The sequence below is a fragment of the Eretmochelys imbricata genome, chromosome 11 (assembly GCF_965152235.1).
Source record: "Eretmochelys imbricata isolate rEreImb1 chromosome 11, rEreImb1.hap1, whole genome shotgun sequence".
Lineage (NCBI taxonomy): Eukaryota > Metazoa > Chordata > Testudines > Cheloniidae > Eretmochelys > Eretmochelys imbricata.
The window spans coordinates 11,636,308-11,658,178 of NC_135582.1; the positions used below are offsets into that span (position 1 = coordinate 11,636,308).

General features: G+C 44.4%; 1 protein-coding gene across 1 annotated transcript in view; it reads right to left on the reverse strand.

Moving 5' to 3' along the window:
- MYLK (myosin light chain kinase) overlaps positions 1 to 21,871 on the reverse strand; it is a 329,642-nt gene that overhangs the window by 176,939 nt on the left and 130,832 nt on the right. The window contains exons 3-4 of the mRNA XM_077830296.1: positions 13,203 to 13,410; positions 4,138 to 4,186 (exon numbers count right to left, since the gene is read on the reverse strand). Of these exons, the coding sequence (XP_077686422.1) occupies positions 4,138 to 4,186; positions 13,203 to 13,410 (257 nt within the window). The remainder of the gene's footprint in view (positions 1 to 4,137; positions 4,187 to 13,202; positions 13,411 to 21,871) is intronic.

The following is a 21,871-nucleotide window of genomic DNA, read 5'->3' on the forward strand; positions in this document are numbered from 1 at the left end:
ATCCGTCGATGTCTCAGGTAAGCAGCCACTGGCGCCATACATTTTGTGAACACCCTCGGGGCCAATGAGAGGCCAAAGAGCAGCGCCATGAATTGAAAATGGTGTCCGCCCACTATGAAACAGAGGAAATGTCTGTGACCTTGGAATATGGAAATATGGAAATAAGCGTCCTTGAAGTCGAGGGCGGTATACCAGTCCCCTGGATCCAGAGAGAAGATGGAGGCCAGGGAGACCGTGTGAAACGTCAACTTTCTGAGAGACTTGTTGAGGTGACGCCATAATGAGTCTGAGGCCCGTTTTTGTTTTCGCGATTAGGAAGTAGCGGGAATAAAACCCTTTTCCCTTCATATCCCAAGGGACCTCTGCCACCACCTTCTGGTGCAGGAGGTTCTCGACCTCTTGGATGAGGACTTGCTTGTGAAAAGGGTCCCTGAACAGGGATGGGGAAGAGGAGGGAGGGTTGGCTGAAAATTGCAGGGTATAGCCCCAAGATACTATATCCCATACCCAGCAGTCCGAGGTGACCCGCGACCAGGCCAAATGGTAGGCACAAAGATGGTAGACGAAAGAACAAGGTGGATCCGGGGAATTGACTGGGGCATCACTCTTGATCGCACCTTAAAAATGAGCACTTCTCGCCCCCCAGATGCTTCACCGGGCCGGGCAGGTGAGTGGGAGGAAGAAGGGTGGCAATGACTAAACCTCATGTCTCTATCCCTTCTCCTCGCAGACCCCTGATGAGGCTGCCAAGGCCTTGGCAGTGGGGGCAGTTGGAGCTGCTTCTGTGCAGACTGCGGCATATGCATGCCCAGTGAGCGAAGGGTGGCCTGAGTGTCCTTCAACCTATGCAGCCTCACATCAGTCTGCTCCGAAAAGAGTCCATTCCCTTTGAATGGGAGGTCCTGCATAGAGATCTGCATCTCTTGGGACAGGGTGGCAGTCTGAAGCCAGGAGCTGCGCCTCATGACCACCGCCAATGTGCCCACCTTTAGCTGCCAAATCCGCCATGTCCCACGCCATCTGGAGAGAGCACCTAGCTGCCGCGATGCCCTCCTCCACCAGGGTGCTGAATTCCTAGGCCAAACTCTGAGGGAGGGACTCGTTTAATTTACAGAGGGAGTCCGATAAGTTAAAACTGTACCCGCCCAAGAGGGCCTGATGGTTTGCCACCCGGAATTGCGGGCTGGCTCCTTGAATAAATTTTTCTCCCCAAAAGGTCCAGTCTTTTGGCCTCTTTATTCTTGGGAGTTGAACTGGTGTGTCCCTGCTTGGCCTTTTCATTGGCCGCAAAGACAACCAGTGAGCCCGGAGATGAACCCTTTGGCTGGGATGAAGTACTTCTTTTCGGCCCTTTTGGAGGTGGGAGGGATGGACGATGGGGTTCGCCAGAGGGCCTTGGCAATTTTCAGGACCTCATCATGCACTGGTAGTGCAACACATGCTGGGACAGAGGCTGAGAAGACATCGAACAAGATGTCCACCTGCTTGGCCATCTCCTTCACCTCTAGGCCCAAGTTCTTGGCCACCCATCGAAGCAGGACCTGATGTTCTTTAAAACTGTCCGGGAGGCTGGCCCTCGAGGGTCCTGCAACCACCTCATCCGGGGATGAGGTCGACAACTGTACCGCTAGGGGAGGCTCTGGGGCTTCATCCCCCATGAGAAAGGGTTTTTTTGGGGTGGATGCTGTCTCCTTTACCCAGACCTCTGAGCGTGTCTCATGCACCGAACCCAGTGCCGCTGGTGCAAGGAAAGGCGCTCTGACTAGCCACCATGGGCGGTAAGAAGGAACTGAGACGGCACAGGGCTGGCAGCGCCTGATATACCGACACATGAGTGCGGCACTCAAGGGGGCGCCACAGACGGTCCTACAGATACCACTAAGGCAAAAATCTCTGATGACTGCGCACGTGAGTGCGTGCACAGCTAGAATGGAATTGACATGAGCAAGCACTCAAAGAACAACTAGTCACTTTCACTTGCTTGACTAGTCTATTTTCATCGCTGTAATCGGAGCGAAATCCAAAAAGTAAATAAATAGGATTCTTAGCGAAAAGGAAAATTAAAATACTCAATGCTAATAAGCTGTGTTCTGATCACTAACATTGGCAAGGGAAATTATTTTTGTTTGAACCTATGGGGGCCCATTTCCCCACTCAATCACAGTGGTGTGAATCAGGAATAAGCCAATTAAAGTCAATCAAGTTATAAAACTGTAAAACCCCAGGTAATTGCAAGAAGAATTAGGCCCAGGATTTTGAACCTCAAAACAACCATTTAATTATAAATGTTTGGTAAACAGCACCGCCCATGCAGTGGAGAAGTTATCCTTTGTGTCAGCCTCACCCCGGAAGTTATGTCTGGGTATATTAGTCCATTATTGCTAGTGGTAGCAGTAATATGGGGCAAATCTTGTTCCAACACACAGTTGTACTGGGGCAGGGGAGGAGAGAATCACTTTAAATATGGAAGAACACTCTTTTACAGTAGATTTCCCTTCTAAAATCTCAGTTTTTATCAATATCTGCCATGGCTTTAAGGGTAAATAGGCAGGTAACGCAGGTAGGAGTTTAGAATGCTAATGAGAAGGGATGGCAGGGTGGGGTGGCATTGCATTAAGGACACCAGCAGTGACAATAGGGTTGCCAAGCGTCCCCACACTCTGAAACCCCACCCGCATCCCAACCCCCTGCCCCAGCCCAGAGTCCCCTCCTGCACCCCAAACTCCTCATCCTCGGCCCTACTCCAAGCCTGAACCCCCAGCTGGAGTCCTCACTTCCCCCACACCCCAGCCACCTGCCCCAGACCGGAGCCCTCTCCCACACCCTGTACCCCTCATTTATGGCCCCAGCTGGAGTCCACACCCCATCCCAGAGCCTATACTCCCTGTACCCCTACCCACTGCCCCAGCCCAGAGCCATCTTCTGCACCCCAAACCCCTCATCCCTGGCCCCACCCCAGAGCCTGCACCCCCCTCCCGTACCCCAATCCTCTGCCCAAGCCCGGTGAAAGTGAGTGAGGGTGGGGGAGTGCGAGTGACAGAGGGAGGGGGGATGGAGCAAAGGGGGGCGGGGCCTTGGAGAAGGGGCAGAGCAGGGGTGGGGCCTTGGAGCAGGGGTTGGGTAGGGGTGTTTGGTTTTGTGCGATTAGAAAGTTGGCAACCCTATTTAAAAGCACGCACACCTAATCCTCAAGGTATCAAAACTAACTCGTATGTCATAAGGAGAAGCTTACCTCTGTCACCAAAATCCTTCCACCGCCTCCTTGAGAAAAGTGCTCGTCAACCAGGTTCTTTGGTTGTGGCCATGGACAATATTACAGAACCACCATTTGGGCCATTAAACTACTTAATCTCAATGATACCAACTCAAGACAGTTTCATGAGTGTAAACTGCAAAAGGGCTAATGAGACGTATCATTCCAGCCCTCCTAAAATAAATGGGAAAGAGTTCACATCCATGGTGAACCCAGAGTAAGCTGTCCTTGTCTACACATTGATTCCTATAGGTATATTCTCCCAACTGGCATGGGACAGGATTAGCTGAAGCAGGTTACTGCCATCCCTTCTCAACAGACAAACATCAATCGTCTGCATATATTATTCTCACGGATTTACAGATAGAACAGCTCTCACTGAAGCACATTGATTTGGGCTTATTCTGGTTACTTGTTTACATGCATTACGTGGGGACTCATCGCCACAGAATCTGAGCATTTCACAATCATTAATGAGGTCAGCCTTCCACCACCTTTGGGAATTAGACTAGTAATGTTGCCCCCATTTTACAAATAGGAAAATTATGGCACTGCAGTGTTTTCCACAAGACCACACAGGAATAGAATCCAGCTCTTCCAGCTCTCAGTCTTGTGCCTTAACAAGACCACCCCTTCCTCCATTATTCAAGCCTCTGATGCTGGAAGAGAATGCTGCCAAGGTCACTATATGCTTTTTTGATCTGGTCAAGCTTTATTAGGGGCTAAGCAGAAATCAAACTCGTTTTAATTGGCCCTCAGAATAAAACTGAGCAGTAATGTTAGACGGCAAAGTCACTTGAGGAAAAAAAATTCTCCAGTCTCTCCACAACCTTCACCACCAGACCTTGTGTTTTAAAGAACTCCATGAAGCCTAGAATTCTTACCCAAGGGTTTTGGCACTGGACAGCAGGCTGTATTTCTTCAAGGAGTTTCCTGTATGTTATAGAAAGACAACAAATTAGATGACTTATCGTGGCTATTAGGTACTACAGATACCAAAATCTGTGTAAATCCTGTATTTCTTTCTCCTGCTGTCAAACAAGGATCATGAAAATTAGAGGTGGAAGATACCTACAGTACAAGTTATTTTACCTATACTCTAACCAATGCAGGAGTATGCCCTTCAGTATAGGACTGTGTTTGGTTCAGACCTGTGTTAAATACTTAACTATTAACTAGATTTGGGTTCCAGACAGAACTCCAATCTAACCATCCCTGAATTTTAGGAATTTACAAATCCGCTATCCACACTTTTCAGAGTAACAGCCGTGTTAGTCTGTATTCGCAAAAAGAAAAGGAGTACTTGTGGCACCTTAGAGACTAACCAATTTATTTGAGCATGAGCTTTCGTGAAAGCTCATGCTCAAATAAATTGGTTAGTCTCTAAGGTGCCACAAGTACTCCTTTTCTTTTTATCCACACTTTGTGACTCAGGTCACAAAGACCCCTGTCTACTTATAACTAATATTGACTAATGATTAGAGAACATGACTTTCACCCACACTGTATTCCAGTGGAGAAGGCATAAAACTACATGTCCAACATTCAAAAACCTGGATTCTGTTCTCAGCTCTGACACTGGCTTTCTGTGTAACTTTGGGAAAATTACTTAAGAAGCCAATTTTCAAAATTTAGGATTTAACAGCTAAATTCTTGGCTCAGTTTCCCCATCCATAAATTAGGGATAATTTCTTATTCACCATTTGAGACCACCGGATGAAACACTCTATTATAAAGTCCAAGTATTATTATTAATCATTTTTCAGAGTGGCAGGATTAGAGAGTCCCATGAACAGGCTATTCTTTTATTCATGTATTTGTCCGTGTCACCTTTTCTTTTTGGTGTGCTTCTTTTCAAGGTAATATAACCCACCCTACAGTACTGACAAAATATACACTGTGCACAAAATGCACTGAGTACTTAGCACCATCTACTGGACAGACTAACAAAATAAACATTACTAACTTTTTAACACACAAAAATTGCCAGGGAAACAGGGCAGATCAAGGGTGACAGTGAGAAATAAACAACTATGGCAGCTGTCAACAATGGAAGCTTCTCGAGATTTATAAGTATCTGCCATAGATCTCATTTAAAACGAGTATACCAGATGGAGTGGTACCAGTCAAAACCTCTGTGTAGGAAAGCTACATAGTGATTTAGTAATGTTTCTTTCAGACAACAACCAGTCCCATATGCTTATCTGGAAAGAAATAGTTCTGTATTTTACATCAGTGGCGCATGGAGGATTATTAGAACAGAGACTTCTGTATGACACTAATGACCTTAATCTTTGGGTGCTTTACTGCAATGAATTTAAAACAATAAATGAATTCAGGACTGAACAGCCAATGTCAGAAAACTGATTTCAAACTCTGCCCCTGTGCAACCTGTTGATTCCAACAAGTTTGCACTCTGAGGATTTCCATGAGAGGTCTTTAACCATGAATAGACAAACATTTTTTTTCTCTTTAGGATAGGATGAAGTTGGTAAAATGTACCCTGGGAATTCAACAGGAAGCCAACAATCTGAAGGGCTTTGCTATTCACCAGAAACTTGAAATGAGGCACATCGGCCAGCTTGCAAACAGAGAGTAGCACTGATGTCAATTTCTAACACTTTTCTCTGGCTCTGTGTTACTGGGAGTTTTAAATTTAACAGTGTGAGGCTTTGACTACACTGCCAATGGAAGGACAAAACTTTTGTTGTTCACAGGTGCTTAAAAAAGCCCTCCCCCCCCCTCCGAAAGACAAAAGTTTTGCCATGGCAAGTGGCAGTGTAAATCGCTCATTGTGGGCAGAGGTGCTCTCCTGTTGACAACGTGAACCCCGCTTATAGGGGGTGGAAGTATTTTGTTGGCAAAAGTGCCAACAAAGAGCGTTCACACTGCCCAACTTTTAGAGAAAAGTGTAGACAAAGCCTTAGATTATCTAATATGCAGATGTGCCTTTCCAAATTCCCATTTTGATCTTAGCTGCTTCCCATGTGACACAGACATCAAACTGAACCATATATTGAGCATAGCTGGTAGATCCTCAAGAAATGCAGCCTTTCACTTGTGATGTTATTGTGTTATAAAAGCACCAGTAACTGGTGCTATCACTGTAGCAGACAGTCAGTTGCTATTTCCCTCAGAAATCTGTGGTTTCCATAGCTATGGGCCTAATCCTGAGAGGTGGCTTCCATGGAAGTTAAAGATGCCTTAGCAGCCCTCAAGATCAGGCCCTTTGTTACCCAGCCATTTTAAGACATATGAAGCTAAAATGACACCTACCTGTCCAAAGACCCTTGTTTTTGCCCCTCAAAGAAATTAAATTGTGAAAGCATTTCAGGAAAGACAGTGTGGTCTAGTGTTTAGGGCACTGGATGGGGACTCAGGAGACATGGTTTCTGTTCCCAGCAGTGCCTCTGATGTCTGACCTTGGGATAGATCACTTCACTTTTATGTGCCTTTTTCCCCAGCCACCTTTTGTCTGTCTTGTCCATTTATATTGTAAACTCCTTTGGGCGGGAATGGTCTCTCACTATGTGTTTGTACAGCGCCTAGCACAATGGGGCCCAACTACTGATTGGCACTTTTAGGCACTACTGTTATACAAATAAATAATAATACAGAGAGATGTCAGCAGAGTTTTTGTGATTTTATGTATTCCCCGCCCCGCCAAGCTGAACTAAAAACAAGTGAACAACTTTACAAGCTCAAATTTTTTTCAGCAGAACATGGCTATATTCACTGATGATTTCTGCAGGTAACTGCATTGACTCCAGTGGAATTGCACCTCCTTACATCCATGATAAATTTGGCCCTTAGACATTAGAGTGGAGTGTTAGGGGGCTTATTCCTTCACCCACTCACTTCCCTGGTCCTTCTCGCATGAACAGAGAGCAACAATACCCGAAGTCCAAAGGTGCAAATAATTCAATGTTTATTGGGGTGAACTTCCAGCAAGCATGATTCCAGTTTCCTTCCTTAGTGTCCCCCTTCCCAGCTCTGACACCACAGAGCCTTACACCTGTGTCCCTGTTCCCTTCCCCCCTTAGCAAAAATTATTCCAATTCCCCACCCCATTCCCTGTTCCCATTTCCCCCCTTAGCGAAACATGATTCCAATTCCCCACCCCCACCCCCACCCCCATTCCCTGTTCCCATTTCCCACCCCCACCCCACCCCACCCACTTCCTGATTGACTGCAGACTATATAGTAAAACTTGAGTTCTGCTTAGCTATACCTTAACCAATCATTTTATTGAAATTTAATTAAGCAATCCTAACATATTGTAACATGATTATTTAACCAATTATATCCCACCACCTTAATTAGTTTACACCCAGCAAAATTAATTATACAGCAGACAGAAACAAACACAGAACTAGATAGAGACCATGCAAACAAACAATAGCAAAGTGGGAACTATAATGACAAAACAATACAGAAGTGAGGATTTTACAACTACATCCGTAAAGACATGAGGGTTTCTCAGCTGTGTCTATTGGTAAGTGAGTTCTTACCAAACAGAAAACTATCAAACTAAACTTCCTTTTACATCCTCTAGGCTCTTCCTTTTCTCTGGAGGTGATAGATCAGATCACCTTTCTAACAGCTCCAGATTGCCTTATTTCAATGTGACTAGTTTGGAATGTGAGAATGTGACCGGTCGCTTCCCAGCTTATGGCTGCCTCTGCTGCTTAGCCAAAGGCTTTAGCCTAAGAACAGGGCCTCAGACTGTCACAGTAAGAGAAAGGCCCTTACACCAGCAGAAAGTGATTTTGATTCTTTCTTTTATACCTCTATAACTAGTTAAGTGATAAGAATACACCTAAATTCTTAGAGTATAGCCTTTACAGACAGGCCTGAATATCTATATCCTAACATGGAGCATTGCTGCTTTTTTATTAAATAACCAACTGGACAGGTATTATAGTCCATTGTGCTCTCTCAAGGCCAGCAGGTGTTTGGTATGCTGCAGAGTAAGACTGTGCAGCCACAGGGAAAAGAGAGGTAAGTAAACACTTCACTTTGCCCAACATCAATCACTCTGGTTAATGTGCTAACACCAATGGCAGCCACCACAGAAAAGATTTCTGTGGTAGATTTCCCTAAAGGGACATTCATAGAATCATAGAATATCAGGGTTGGAAGGGACCTCAGGAGGTCATCTAGTCCAAACACCTGCTCAAAGCAGGACCAATCCCCAATTAAATCATCCCAGCCAGGGCTTTGTCAAGCCTGACCTTAAAAACTTCTAAGGAAGGAGATTCTACCACCTCCCTAGATAATGCATTCCAGTGTTTCACCACCCTCTTGGTGAAAAAGTTTTTCCTAATATCCAGCCTAAACCTCCCCCACTGCAACTTGAGACCATTACTCCTTGTCCTGTCCTCTTCTACCACTAAGAATAGTCTAGAACCATCCTCTCTGGAACCACCTCTCAGGTAGTTGAAAGCAGCTATCAAATCCCCCCTCATTCTTCTCTTCTGCAGACTAAACAATCCCAGTTCCCTCAGCCTCTCCTCATAAGTCATGTGTTCCAGATCCCTAATCATTTTTGTTGCCCTTCGCTGGACTCTCTCCAATTTATCCACATCCTTCTTGTAGTGTGGGGCCCAAAACTGGACACAGTACTCCAAATGAGGCCTCACCAATGTCGAATAGAGGGAACGATCACGTCCCTTGATCTGCTTGCTATACCCCTACTTATACATCCCAAAATGCCATTGGCCTTCTTGGCAACAAGGGCACACTGCTGACTCATATCCAGCTTCTCGTCCACTGTCACCCCTAGGTCCTTTTCCGCAGAACTGCTGCCTAGCCATTCGGTCCCTAGTCTGTAGCTGTGCATTGGGTTCTTCCGTCCTAAGTGTAGAGCCCTGCACTTATCCTTATTGAACCTCATCAGATTTCTTTTGGCCCAATCCTCCAATTTGTCTACGTCCCTCTGTATCCTATCCCTGCCCTCCAGCGTATCTACCACTCCTCCTAGTTTAGTATCATCTGCAAATTTGCTGAGAGTGCAATCCACACCATCCTCCAGATCTTTTATGAAGATATTGAACAAAACCGGCCCCAGGACCGACCCCTGGGGCACTCCACTTGACACCGGCTGCCAACTAGACATGGAGCCATTGATCACTACCCGTTGAGCCCGACAATCTAGCCAACTTTCTACCCACCTTATAGTGCATTCATCCAGCCCATACTTCTTTAACTTGCTGACAAGAATACTGTGGGAGACCGTGTCAAAAGCTTTGCTAAAGTCAAGAAACAATACATCCACTGCTTTCCCTTCATCCACAGAACCAGTAATCTCATCATAGAAGGCGATTAGATTAGTCAGGCATGACCTTCCCTTGGTGAATCCATGCTGACTGTTCCTGATCACTTTCCTCTCATGTAAGTGCTTCAGGATTGATTCTTTGAGGACCTGCTCCATGATTTTTCCGGGGACTGAGGTGAGGCTGACTGGCCTGTAGTTCCCAGGATCCTCCTTCTTCCCTTTTTTAAAGATTGGCACTACATTAGCCTTTTTCCAGTCATCTGGGACTTCCCCCGTTCGCCACGAGTTTTCAAAGATAATGGCCAATGGCTCTGCAATCACAGCCGCCAATTCCTTTAGCACTCTCGGGTGCAACTCGTCCGGCCCCATGGACTTGTGCACGTCCAGCTTTTCTAAATAGTCCCTAACCACCTCTTTCTCCACAGAGGGCTAGCCATCTACTCCCCATGTTGTGATGCCCAGCGCAGCAGTCTGGGAGCTGACCTTGTTCGTGAAGACAGAGGCAAAAAAAGCATTGAGTACATTAGCTTTTTCCACATCCTCTGTCACTAGGTTGCCTCCCTCATTCAGTAAGGGGCCCACACTTTTCTTGGCTTTTTTCTTGTTGCCAACATACCTGAAGAAACCCTTCTTGTTACTCTTGACATCTCTTGCTAGCTGCAGATCCAGGTGCGATTTGGCCCTCCTGATTTCATTCCTACATGCCCGAGCAATATTTTTATACTCTTCCCTGGTCATATGTCCAACCTTCCACTTCTTGTAAGCTTCTTTTTTATGTTTAAGATCCGCTAGGATTTCACCATTAAGCCAAGCTGGTCGCCTGCCGTATTTACTATTCTTTCGACTCATCGGGATGGTTTGTCCCTGTAACCTCAACAGGGATTCCTTGAAATACAGCCAGCTCTCCTGGACTCCTTTCCCCTTCATGTTAGTCCCCCAGGGGATCCTACCCTTCCGTTCCCTGAGGGAGTCGAAGTCTGCTTTCCTGAAGTCCAGGGTCCGTATCCTGCTGCTTACCTTTCTTCCCTGTGTCAGGATCCTGAACTCAACCAAGTCATGGTCACTGCCTCCCAGGTTCCCATCCACTTTTGCTTCCCCCACTAATTCTTCCCGGTTTGTGAGCAGCAGGTCAAGAAAAGCTCCCCCTTAGTTGGCTCCTCTAGCACTTGCACCAGGAAATTGTCCCCTATACTTTCCAAAAACTTCCTGGATTGTCTATGCACCGCTGTACTGCTCTCCCAGCAGATATCAGGAAAATTAAAGTCACCCATGAGAACCAGGGTGTGCGATCTAGTAGCTTCTGTGAATTGCCGAAAGAAAGCCTCATCCACCTCATCCCCCTGGTCCGGTGGTCTATAGCAGACTCCCACCACTACATTACTCTTGTTGCTCACACTTCTAACCTTAATCCAGAGACACTCAGGTTTTTCTGCAGTTTCGTACCGGAGCTCTGAGCAGTCATATTGCTCCCTTACATACAGTGCTACTCCCCCACCTTTTCTGCCCTGCCTGTCCTTCCTGAACAGTTTATAACCATCCATGACAGTACTCCAGTCATGTGAGTTATCCCACCAAGTCTCTGTTATTCCAATCACGTCATAATTCCTTGACATCTCCAGGACCTCCAGTTCTCCCTGCTTGTTTCCAAGGCTTTGTGCATTCGTATATAAGCACTTGAGAGAACCTGCTGATCGCCCCTCATTCTCAGTATGAGGCAGGAGCCCTCCCCTCACAGACGTTCCTGCCTGTGCTTCCTCCCGGTATCCCGCTTTCCCACTTACCTCAGGGGTTTGGTCTCCTTCCCCCGGTGAACCTAGTTTAAAACCCTCCTCACTAGGTTAGCCAGCCTGCTTGCAAAGATGCTATCAAACCCCTGCCCATGGAATTACGATGTTCATGAATCTTGCTTATAATTTTATTGGTATCAATTGAACATCTTTACAATGACAAGAGGAAATTTATGGATCTGATCCAACTCCCACTGAAGTCACTGGGAGGCTTTCCAGTGAATCCAATGGACACTTGGATTTTAATACTTATCACTAACTTATTTCATACAGGACACTGACTAAGTGAGTTTTTTCTTGATCTGGATTTCCATTTAAAAGAAAAATTTAAAATACAGGATGCCATCTGTGATAAGCACATGTCAGATTGTCTTGTACATACAATCTCATTAAATGCTACCATACATCACTGTAATAAAGCCATGCAATGGAGTTCAAAGATTCCATTGTTTTAAATTAAAACCTCCCCTTACATTTTCAAAATGTCATGCCAGGTTTTAGCAGCAAAACTCCTATTAATTGCACTGGTATTCCACATACCACAACAACCACATACCACACAACAGAACCACTAACCCAGGAACTTATCCTTGCAACAAAGCCCGTTGCCAATTGTGCCCACATATCTATTCAGGGGACACCATCACAGGGCCTAATAACATCAGCCACACTATCAGAGGCTCGTTCACCTGCACATCCACCAATGTGATATATGCCATCATGTGCCAGCAATGCCCCTCTGCCATGTACATTGGTCAAACTGGACAGTCTCTACGTAAAAGAATAAATGGACACAAATCAGATGTCAAGAATTATAACATTCATAAACCAGTCGGAGAACACTTCAATCTCTCTGGTCATGCAATCACAGACATGAAGGTCGCTATCTTAAAACAAAAAAACTTCAAATCCAGACTCCAGCGAGAAACTGCTGAATTGGAATTCATTTGCAAATTGGATACTATTAATTTAGGCTTAAATAGAGACTGGGAGTGGCTAAGTCATTATGCAAGGTAGCCTATTTCCTCTTGTTTTTTCCTACCCCCCCCCAGATGTTCTGGTTTAACTTGGATTTAAACTTGGAGAGTGGTCAGTTTGGATGAGCTATTACCAGCAGGAGAGTGAGTTTGTGTGTGTATGGGGGTGGGTTTTTGGAGGGGGGTGAGGGAGTGAGAGAACCTGGATTTGTGCAGGAAATGGCCCAACTTGATTATCATGCACATTGTGTAAAGAGTTGTCACTTTGGATGGGCTATCACCAGCAGGAGAGTGAATTTGTGTGGGGGGGGTGGAGGGTGAGAAAACCTGGATTTGTGCTGGAAATGGCCTAACCTGATGATCACTTTAGATAAGCTATTACCAGCAGGACAGTGGGGTGGGAGGAGGTATTGTTTCATATTCTCTGTGTATATATAAAGTCTGCTGCAGTTTCCACGGTATGCATCCGATGAAGTGAGCTGTAGCTCACGAAAGCTCATGCTCAAATAAATTGGTTAGTCTCTAAGGTGCCACAAGTACTCCTTTTCTTTTTACTGGTATTCTTGTGGCTCATTTCCCATTCTGTACTTATACAGCCCCCAAGGTAACATGGAAACACTTCTGAAGATTTGGGGCTGTGTGACTTGCTCCTAGCATCAGAAAGAATGAGTGCCAGGTGTGATTAGAACTAAGAAGCTCCTGGCCCCTAATCCTGTGCTCAGGCCACTCTTTTCAATGAGAACGGCTAATAACGAGTGCTCCTTCTGCATCAGTGATCAACATTGTGCATAAAGGTTGGATCTTCACCTGTCAGTTTGATAATCTCATCTGTCTTGCCCCCTTTACTGGGTGTGTTTTATCATACCCATGATTATATTTAAGGATCAGCATAGTAATAGTCCTCTTACCTTCCACAGTTAGCTCCACAGTCACCTGGCGAACTCCACCATCATTTGCAGCTTCACAAGTATATTTTCCACCATCTTCCTCTTGCACATTTTTGATCACTAAGCTGAAAATCCCTCGAATACTGCAGTCCACTACGTAATACTCTCCCTCTGTGATGGGAAGTCCATTTCTGTACCATGTGATCTGAGGTTCTGGATAGCCCCTGACCTAGAAAGATGGGTTGGGAAGAGGAGGGGAAGAAGAAAAACATAAGTGATTTTATCAGTAAGAAATGCAGGATATTGAGCAATACTGTGGAAAGTTCTTGTAGCAGTAACTGTTAAACACATAAAAAACTTTGCAAGCCAAATGGCAGAACCTAATGAAACAGAGAAACTACTGGACAAATCAAAATGTTAAACCTCGGCAGTGAAAGTTTTTCATTAGAATGATTTGCCTGCAGCAACATATTAAACTCACCAATGAGGAATTCTGAGGCCCAGGTTCCAAGTATATAGAAATTCAAAGGCAGAGGAACGACTGTACATTTAAGTATGCAAGGCCTTTAGGCCAAATTTTTCTAATGTGGTTGCTAATGGTATTTTTGCACTCATCTGAAAGTGACTTGATTTTCAAACGTGCTGAGCACCTATAGCTCCCATTGGCATCAGCGGAAGCTATGGGTACTCAACCCCTCTGTCAACTAACCCACTTTTATTTAGGTGCCTAAAAAGAGAAATTAAGGGTCCACATTTTGAAAACATGCCTTAACAGTCACTCAGATGCTTTGGTGGTGGGCACAGCACAGGACCCTAGAAAGATTAGACACTTCTCCCCCAAACTATATTACATGGATTCAGTCTATTGGTGACCGAGCACAGACATGCATATTCGACTACAAAATGACAGTAGCCATAAGTTCATTGCAGAAGAGAACCATATCAATTTATTACAAAGAAAGGAGAGGATGTGGGTAGCTCATCGTCTGCTGCAGATATCACTGATAGCTTCACATTTTAAGCCAGATCTTCAGCTGGCATAAATTGTCATAGCATCATCTACTTCAATTAAACCATTTACATCAGGTGAGGTTGTGGCCTTTTCAATCACAGAAGCAGGGGGGGAAAAAAAATCACAGACATGCCCGATTTCCTCACAAAATTAACTGTTCAGGTAAAAGGTTCTTCCCATACTTCATGAGAAGAGCCACCACTTTGGGGATGCCTTGGTATGTGTTAAAGTCACACTAATACAGCCAGCAAAGTAACTTGGCTCCAACATTTTCACCCTCCTTCCCTAATCCCCAATTGATAATTTAGCTCCCATTTCTTTGATCAAACATATTGCCTTTGCCTTAAACTCTTAAAATAACTGAATGGATCAAGAAGAAATGCCTCATGCTGGCCTCCATCTCCTACTAAGAAGGAGGAATGCTGCAATCTGCTCTATTTTATGGAAGTTGTGCTTCCTAGCAGGTTGCCAATTTAGCCACCCAGCAAAATTTAGTTGCATGTAACTTAGTTTATCCAGATTTCTCCAATGTTTCCTCCCTGCCTTGATTCAGCTGTCCGCTTCCTTTTCCCGTACCACTCACTCTCCTAGTTACAATTTTCAGCAGCACCACCCATACTCATTCCTTTGTTCTCTTCTTTCAAAACCAGCCCTTTCATTTTTAATCCAATCCCACTTCACACCAGCTGGGTTTCTCTTCTGCTGGAGCCTAACATTCCTATCTGCAAGACTTTTTTAGAACTACTTTAGAGCACTGACAGTAGTCAGAAGTCCTTCCCCCTTCCATTAACTCCACAGGTCCTAGTTACTTTTGTTAGTAACATGGTAATCCACACTCCATCACATTAATTACTCAATATACAGTACGTCATTACAGGACATTTTATGTTTCCCACTGTAGGCATCATAATGAATGTGCCGGAGGAGCTTTCTATTTCCAATCTAAACATCTAAAGCTTTTCCCAAGCCCATCTTTACTTAAACAACATCAAGGTCCTGTGGTGAAAGCGTAACCCACATACCGCCTGGGTGTGGTGCTCTGTCCCATCCAGTGGCACTGAGACCACTTAGAGAGAGATTAATGAGTCTGCTCTACAGCCTTAGCTAAGAGCCATGTGACTTTTAGCTCATGCATTTAGCTCCAGAGGTCCCAGGTTTGATCCCGCCCGCTGACGACCGGGGTCTGTCGATGTTACAAAAGCTCTTTGGAATTCTTCAGCAATGGGAGACACTATTATACATAAAAACAGCCATAGAATCTCTTAACTTCATGTAGTTATCCTCACAAACCCCTTGTACGGTAGGGAAGTGCTATTATCCCCATTTATGGATTTGGAACTGCGGCACAGAGAAGCTAGGTGATGTGCCCTGAGACACACAAGATGTTTGTGGTGGAACAGGAATTGAACCGAGGTCTCTCACAGCCCAGGCTAATACTATAAGCACTGGACCATCCATTCTCTCTACACGTTATGTGGCCATGCATTTCATGGAGCACAAGGTCCAACAACACACAGACTCTGCATCCACTATACCCGTTTATCTTTCATGGTCAAAAAGATCACCAGAGGGTCCTCAAGCTACAGGAACATTGTTTAAAAATAAACAAAAACACACAGAAACAAATCTCTACCATAATTTAAAAACCTAAATAGGAAAGCTCATCAAGAGATATTCATGTAGCAGAAGGGAAACATCTTCTACACCACTGGCCCCAAACTGTGGGGCACTCCCCCCTATGGGGGTGCAGAGGAGCCCAGGCTAGCCCCCAGGGGGGGCAGGGAGGGAGCCCCACGGAGCCCCACTCTGCCCCAAACTCCACCCCAGCGCCAGCTGCAGCTTTGGCTCCCCGCCAGAACCACAGCCACAGCCCTGCTCCCAGCCACGGACCCCGCTCCGCTCCCAGACCCAATCACAGCCACCTGCTGCAGCTCCCGACTGTGGCTCCCAGGAGGTGTGGACAGATTCCATTACGGGTAAGGGGGGCTGTGACAGAAAAAGTTTGAGGACCACTGTTCTACACAATGTTTGACACCTAAAACATCTGGATTCTGTAACCATGGCATTAGGACTGGTCAAAAAATTTCTGTCAAAACTGTTTTTCAATGAAAAAACTGGATTTTCTACAAAACACTTTTCTTAAGAAGTGTCTGCTTTCATTGAAAGACCATATCACAAGAACTGAACAGTTCCCAGCCAAAACCAAAAGTTTGTCTGAAAAAAACCGATAACACTTAGGTTTGGAAATGCCACCGAAGTGGCTCATGGTTATTGTATTTCAGATGACTTATGCTCCCACTCTCCTCCACGGGCTGGACTCCCTACTTGGATTATATCTCCCATGATGCATCCCAACATCTCTGAGATGAGGCAGTGGTGCCTCAGGGAGATTAAGTCAAACCATGGAGCCTTGTTTATGACAGGGAATGGGAGTATGTGGCACCCAAACTATAACTCCCACGGCATTTCCAAATCTAAATATTTTTGGTTTTCAATTTTTCCCCCCAAGAATTTTAAATATTCGGGGGCGGTGAAAGAACTTTTCCACCTCATTTGCAGGAATGGGCAGCTGAGGGTTTAGCTACACTAGAGATTTTTGCACCAATGAAGCTATACTCTAGCATAGATGATTCTGCATTGGTGTAGAAGTGGCTTGAGCCACTGCAGCTTGTCAGAACCTTTGAACACTAGTGCAATGTATCTGCTCCAAGGGTTTGTACCAGGGCTGCTACACCTGTGTAAAAATCCCAGTGTAGACAGGCCCTAAATTCTCCACTGACTATGAAATTAAAGTGAATGCCCTTTCCCCCAATTTTTAATACATAATAAGACATGGAATTTAGGAAGACCCTCTTCAAAATGTGTTATGACTGACTTAACTCTTTAGTCTTCATTGCACCCCTGGGAAGAAGGACTGATCTCCCCTGCGTGGATTAAGAAACTGAGCCATAGAGGGGTTGAGGGACATGACCAAAGGTAATTAGGGACAAAGTGTTTATTAGAATTGAGTTTCGGTTCCCAGTCCTGTGTTAGGCCATACACGGTAGGAGATATTAGGTTTCAGGAATTTTAGACGAAACAGGATTTAAAATTATTGTTTTATACACACACGTTTAGGACCAAGAAGACCGTCGTAAATATTCAGAAAAGTAGCTGTTTGAGTGGTATGCAGAAAGGAGGTTCTTTAGTAGCTATTTCATTATTTAGCCAGAATGGGCCAGATTCTAAGCTGGTGTAAATCAGCACAGCTCTACTGAAGTTACTCTAGCTATGTCAATTTACACCTGTTGAGAATCCAGTCCATAAATGTAATTTATCTGCCTCACCTCACCCAAGACACATGTCCAACACACACACACACACACACACACACACACACTTGCAGAATGTATAGAATCGTAGATGCTAAAGATATAGGAAAAATATCACTCCATTTCCCTGCCAGTATAAAATTGTTCCCTACAATATTTCTTCTAGTGTATTGTCCAGTTCAGCTTCAAATGGCCCATGCAATAGGCTTCCATCACTTCTTTTGGGGGCAACAATTACACCATGTAACAGATCTCTAACTGGAAGAATTTTCCTGAGATTTAGGCCATGTCTACATTTACCAGCTTATAGTGGCACAGATGTCAGAGCACTCGTGTAGCCGTGTTATGCCAAAGGGAGAGAGCTCTCCTGTCGACATAATAAAACCAGCTCAATGAGCATGGCTGTGCAAATGAGCGCTTATGCCAGCAAAATTTATGTTGCTCACGGTGTGTGTTTCTTTCACACCCCTGAGCAACAAAAGTTTTGCCAACATAAGTGCTAGTGTAGGCATGGCCTTAGTCTACATTTTTGCCTTTATTTGTCATAGCATTCCCAACTCTAACTTGGACCACAGTAGATCATCTTACCCAACGCTTCAGTTATGGATAGGCAGCTACAGATACCTCTTCAGTATCATTTGGCTGAGTTATACACAAATATTTTTTCAATTTCTTCCATGTGTGTTTATTTTGTACATTATATCTGCATGTTTTTAGACATATGCATGTCTAAGAAGTTGTGAAAATTCCATACCAAAAATTAAAATACAGATTGAGCGACATGCGATTTCCCTTTGATGGGTTAAGTCATTCCCCTCGCTAGCTCTATTTTTTTGTTCTTTAATATAAGGTTTGAAAATGAAATGAAGAGAGGGGAAATGTTTGCAGCACTGCTCTACTGAAAGGATTTATTTCAGGTTTGGGTTTGGAATGTGTTTCAAACTGAGCCAGAACCACTCTGAAAGACATAGCCTTGCCATAAAAGTGTCAGGGATCCTTAAATGAATCACTGGTTACTGGGTTTTATGCTGATGGACCAATTCCAGAACTGCAGCAGGTTTTATATTCCTCTCCTAACCTTTCCAGAGCTCAGTAAAAACATCTGCCTTGAATAATGCATCCACACCAAGGAGGAATCTATCTGCTTATCTAATACCCTGCAGCATAGGGCTATAACCTTTATTTACTGCCTTGTCCTTTCTTTATATGAATATCTCCAATTCTGATGAAACCCTGGCCTTTCACTCCAGCTTCTCCAGCAAACATTAAAAAATGCTGACGACAACAAAAATTAGTGAAGATCTTTTCTATGGTACTGTACAGGTTTAGAGTTTTGGGCTGTGCACGTCAACTGCTGAATCTTCCTGAAAAGTCTTGTTAATATAAACATATATGTCAAAGTACCAAGATGAAGATCTGAGAAAGAACTCTATGCCCATGAAACTGTCACAGTTCTGTGTCTAGCTCTGTGGGTGCATAGCCCGTAGGAAAAACAAAACACCACTCAAACTATGCATTCAAGGGACAGGGTCACATAAAATGGCTGCAACCAGGATTCTTATATGCATCCTGTGATGCTCTGTACCCCAGGGGAACACCCTACACCCCCATGTTCATCTTTATAAAATGACTGTGTGGAACCCATGCAAAGTTTGTCATGTTGGGGGTCTTCGGAAGGCTCATGATGCACTGAGCATGGTTGATATAGTGATGTTATAGTAATTGTTACAGTAATGTTATTGTAAGGTTATAAGTTCATGTATATAGTTATGAAAAGTAGAGTATAAAGCGAAAAGTATCCTCATGGCTTAAAGCAAGCCCAGGCAAAAACTCTCCAAGAACAGAGAGGCAGTTCACACCTCATCAGGGCAGGTATGGGACAAACCCAGCCCAGCCTCACAGGAACAAAGGACGCTGGCCTAGGTAGCAACAAAATAATCTGTTAGACTCTCGAGGGAGTCACCCCTCTTCCTTTGGTCAGTTTGGAACTGCGTTGAGGTAATGCTCACCTGACTCTTAAGGAGGGGGGGGCAAAGTCAAGGAGGAAGAAAGGACATGATAAAAGGAAGAGACATTTGCCATGCTCTCTCTCTCTCTCTCTCTCTTCCACCTACATCTACAGACACCACACCAAGCGACTGAAGCACTGATCAAAGGGGAGAGCCTGGCTGAAGAGCAACCAGCCAGCCTGTGGTGAGAAGCATCTACTTTTGTGAGGCCATTGCAAGTGTTAAGATCAGCTTAGAATGCGTTTTGCTTTTATTTCATTTGACCAAATCTGACTTGTTATGCTTTGACTTATAATCACTTAAAATTTATCTTTGTAGTTAATTATTCTGTTTGTTTATTCTACCTGAAGCAGTGCGTTTGGTTTGGAGCGTGTCTGAGACTCCCCTTGGGATAACAAGCCTGGTACATATCAATTTCTTTGTTAAATTGATGAACTCATATGAGCTTGCAGCATCCAACTGGCATAACTGGACACTGCAAGATGGAGGTTCCTAGGGTTTTGTCTGGGATCGGAGATATTGGCTAGTGTCTTGGATTGTGAAGACCAAACATAATACAGAATACACACACACAAAAAACCACATCAAAATTCACATTCATGCACATGCTGGACTCTCACCACATGTAACAGCTGCAATAAACCAAGCAGACCACCCCCGCCCCCAAATACTGGCTTTAAAGAACTGACCCCTGCACAGGAATGTACAGTACTAGCCATTTAAAATTACTTCTGTCCTGCAGAGGATGTCACACAATGCAGCATGAATTCCATTGAATGACACTGAGCTCCTGTAAAAAGACAATCCTTTCTCTGCAGAACTGGAGGAATTTTAAAGGTCCAAGGTTGGAGCAATATATGGTGTTAAGTCGTGCTGTGGTAAATGCACACCACTTTTGTTCCTCACTGTTTCTTTTTGCACATCTAAAGTAGGCGTCAAGCCCATAGTGTATAAACTGCTCAGCTAAAGGAAGAGTCTGGATTGCTCAACCTACGTAAAATAAGAGATGCTTTGTGATTTATCTTTGCAATACTAAGAGGCATAAAAATGTTATGTATCCTACTCAGCTTTTCATACTTCATGTTCTATTTAAACTACAGTAGAACCTTAGAGTTATGAACACCAGAGTTACAAACTGACCTGTCAACCACACACCTCATTTGGAACCAGAAGTAAACAGTCAAGCAGCAGCAAAGACAAAAACTTCAAAAACAGACTCCAATGTGAAACCGAAGAACTGGAATTAATTTGCAAACAGGACACCATCAAATTAGGCCTGAATAAAGACTGGGAGTGGTTGGGTCATTACAAAACCTAAACCTAATTTTCCCCATACTAATTTTCCCCTACTGTTACTAACACCTTCTTGTCAACTGTTTGAAATGGGCCACTCTCATTACCGCTACAAACATTATTTTTCCTCCCTTGGTATTCTACTGTTAATTGAATTGTCTCGTTAGACTGACCTCACACTTGGTAAGGCAACTCCCATTTTTTCATGTATTTATACCTGCTCCTGTATTTTCCCCTCCATGCATCTGAAGAAGTGGGTTTTAGCCCACGAAAGCTATGTCCAAATAAATTTGTTAGTCTCTAAGGTGCCTCATCGTTTTTGCTGATACAGACTAACATGGCTACCGCTCTGAATTAAATCCTTTGATGCCCCCAGGTTTGTTGCTCCTGCTGTTAAATGCTATTCCCTCTCACTCCAGGTTCTCCATGTGGGAAATCTTTATTTTAGAAGCCAAAGGGGTTAAATGGAATAAATATGGACACACTTCAAAGAGAAAGCTCTCAGCTCGGCAGGGACGAAGAACACATGAAGTGAAACAGGGATACAGAGCAAAGGTTTTCAGCATGCCCTGATGTTTTTAGGCATATGCTCATCTAGACATTACACAATCCCCTAGGGTTACCACTGCTGTTGCCCGGAATCAGCACCTAATTCTCTAGTGTACACAGTGACTTTTTAACCATTTTAAAAAAAGACTGAAGCTTGATATTGCAGCTGGCTCATCTATTATTAGTAGACAGTAGCAGTTGCAGCTATCTCCTCGACTGGCTTTCAGTTTGGAGCATCACAATAGCCTGGTCACTGGTACTGAATTCATAGGAGAACCACGATAAACAGCTGCAGTGTGCTACTACTGGGGGCAAGCTTAACACCTGGAACGTACATAGCGGACGGCTTATTTCTTGCCACAGTCCATGTTTTATCATCCTTCTTCTCCTTCCCTCAAGCGCTTGTTATCCTATTCAAGATCCCGTCACATCTAATTTCTTGTCCTTTACTCCTACAGGAAAGATGCCTCCACAGAAGACTTGGCTAAGGAAAAGATCCAAGAGCAACTGACCAGC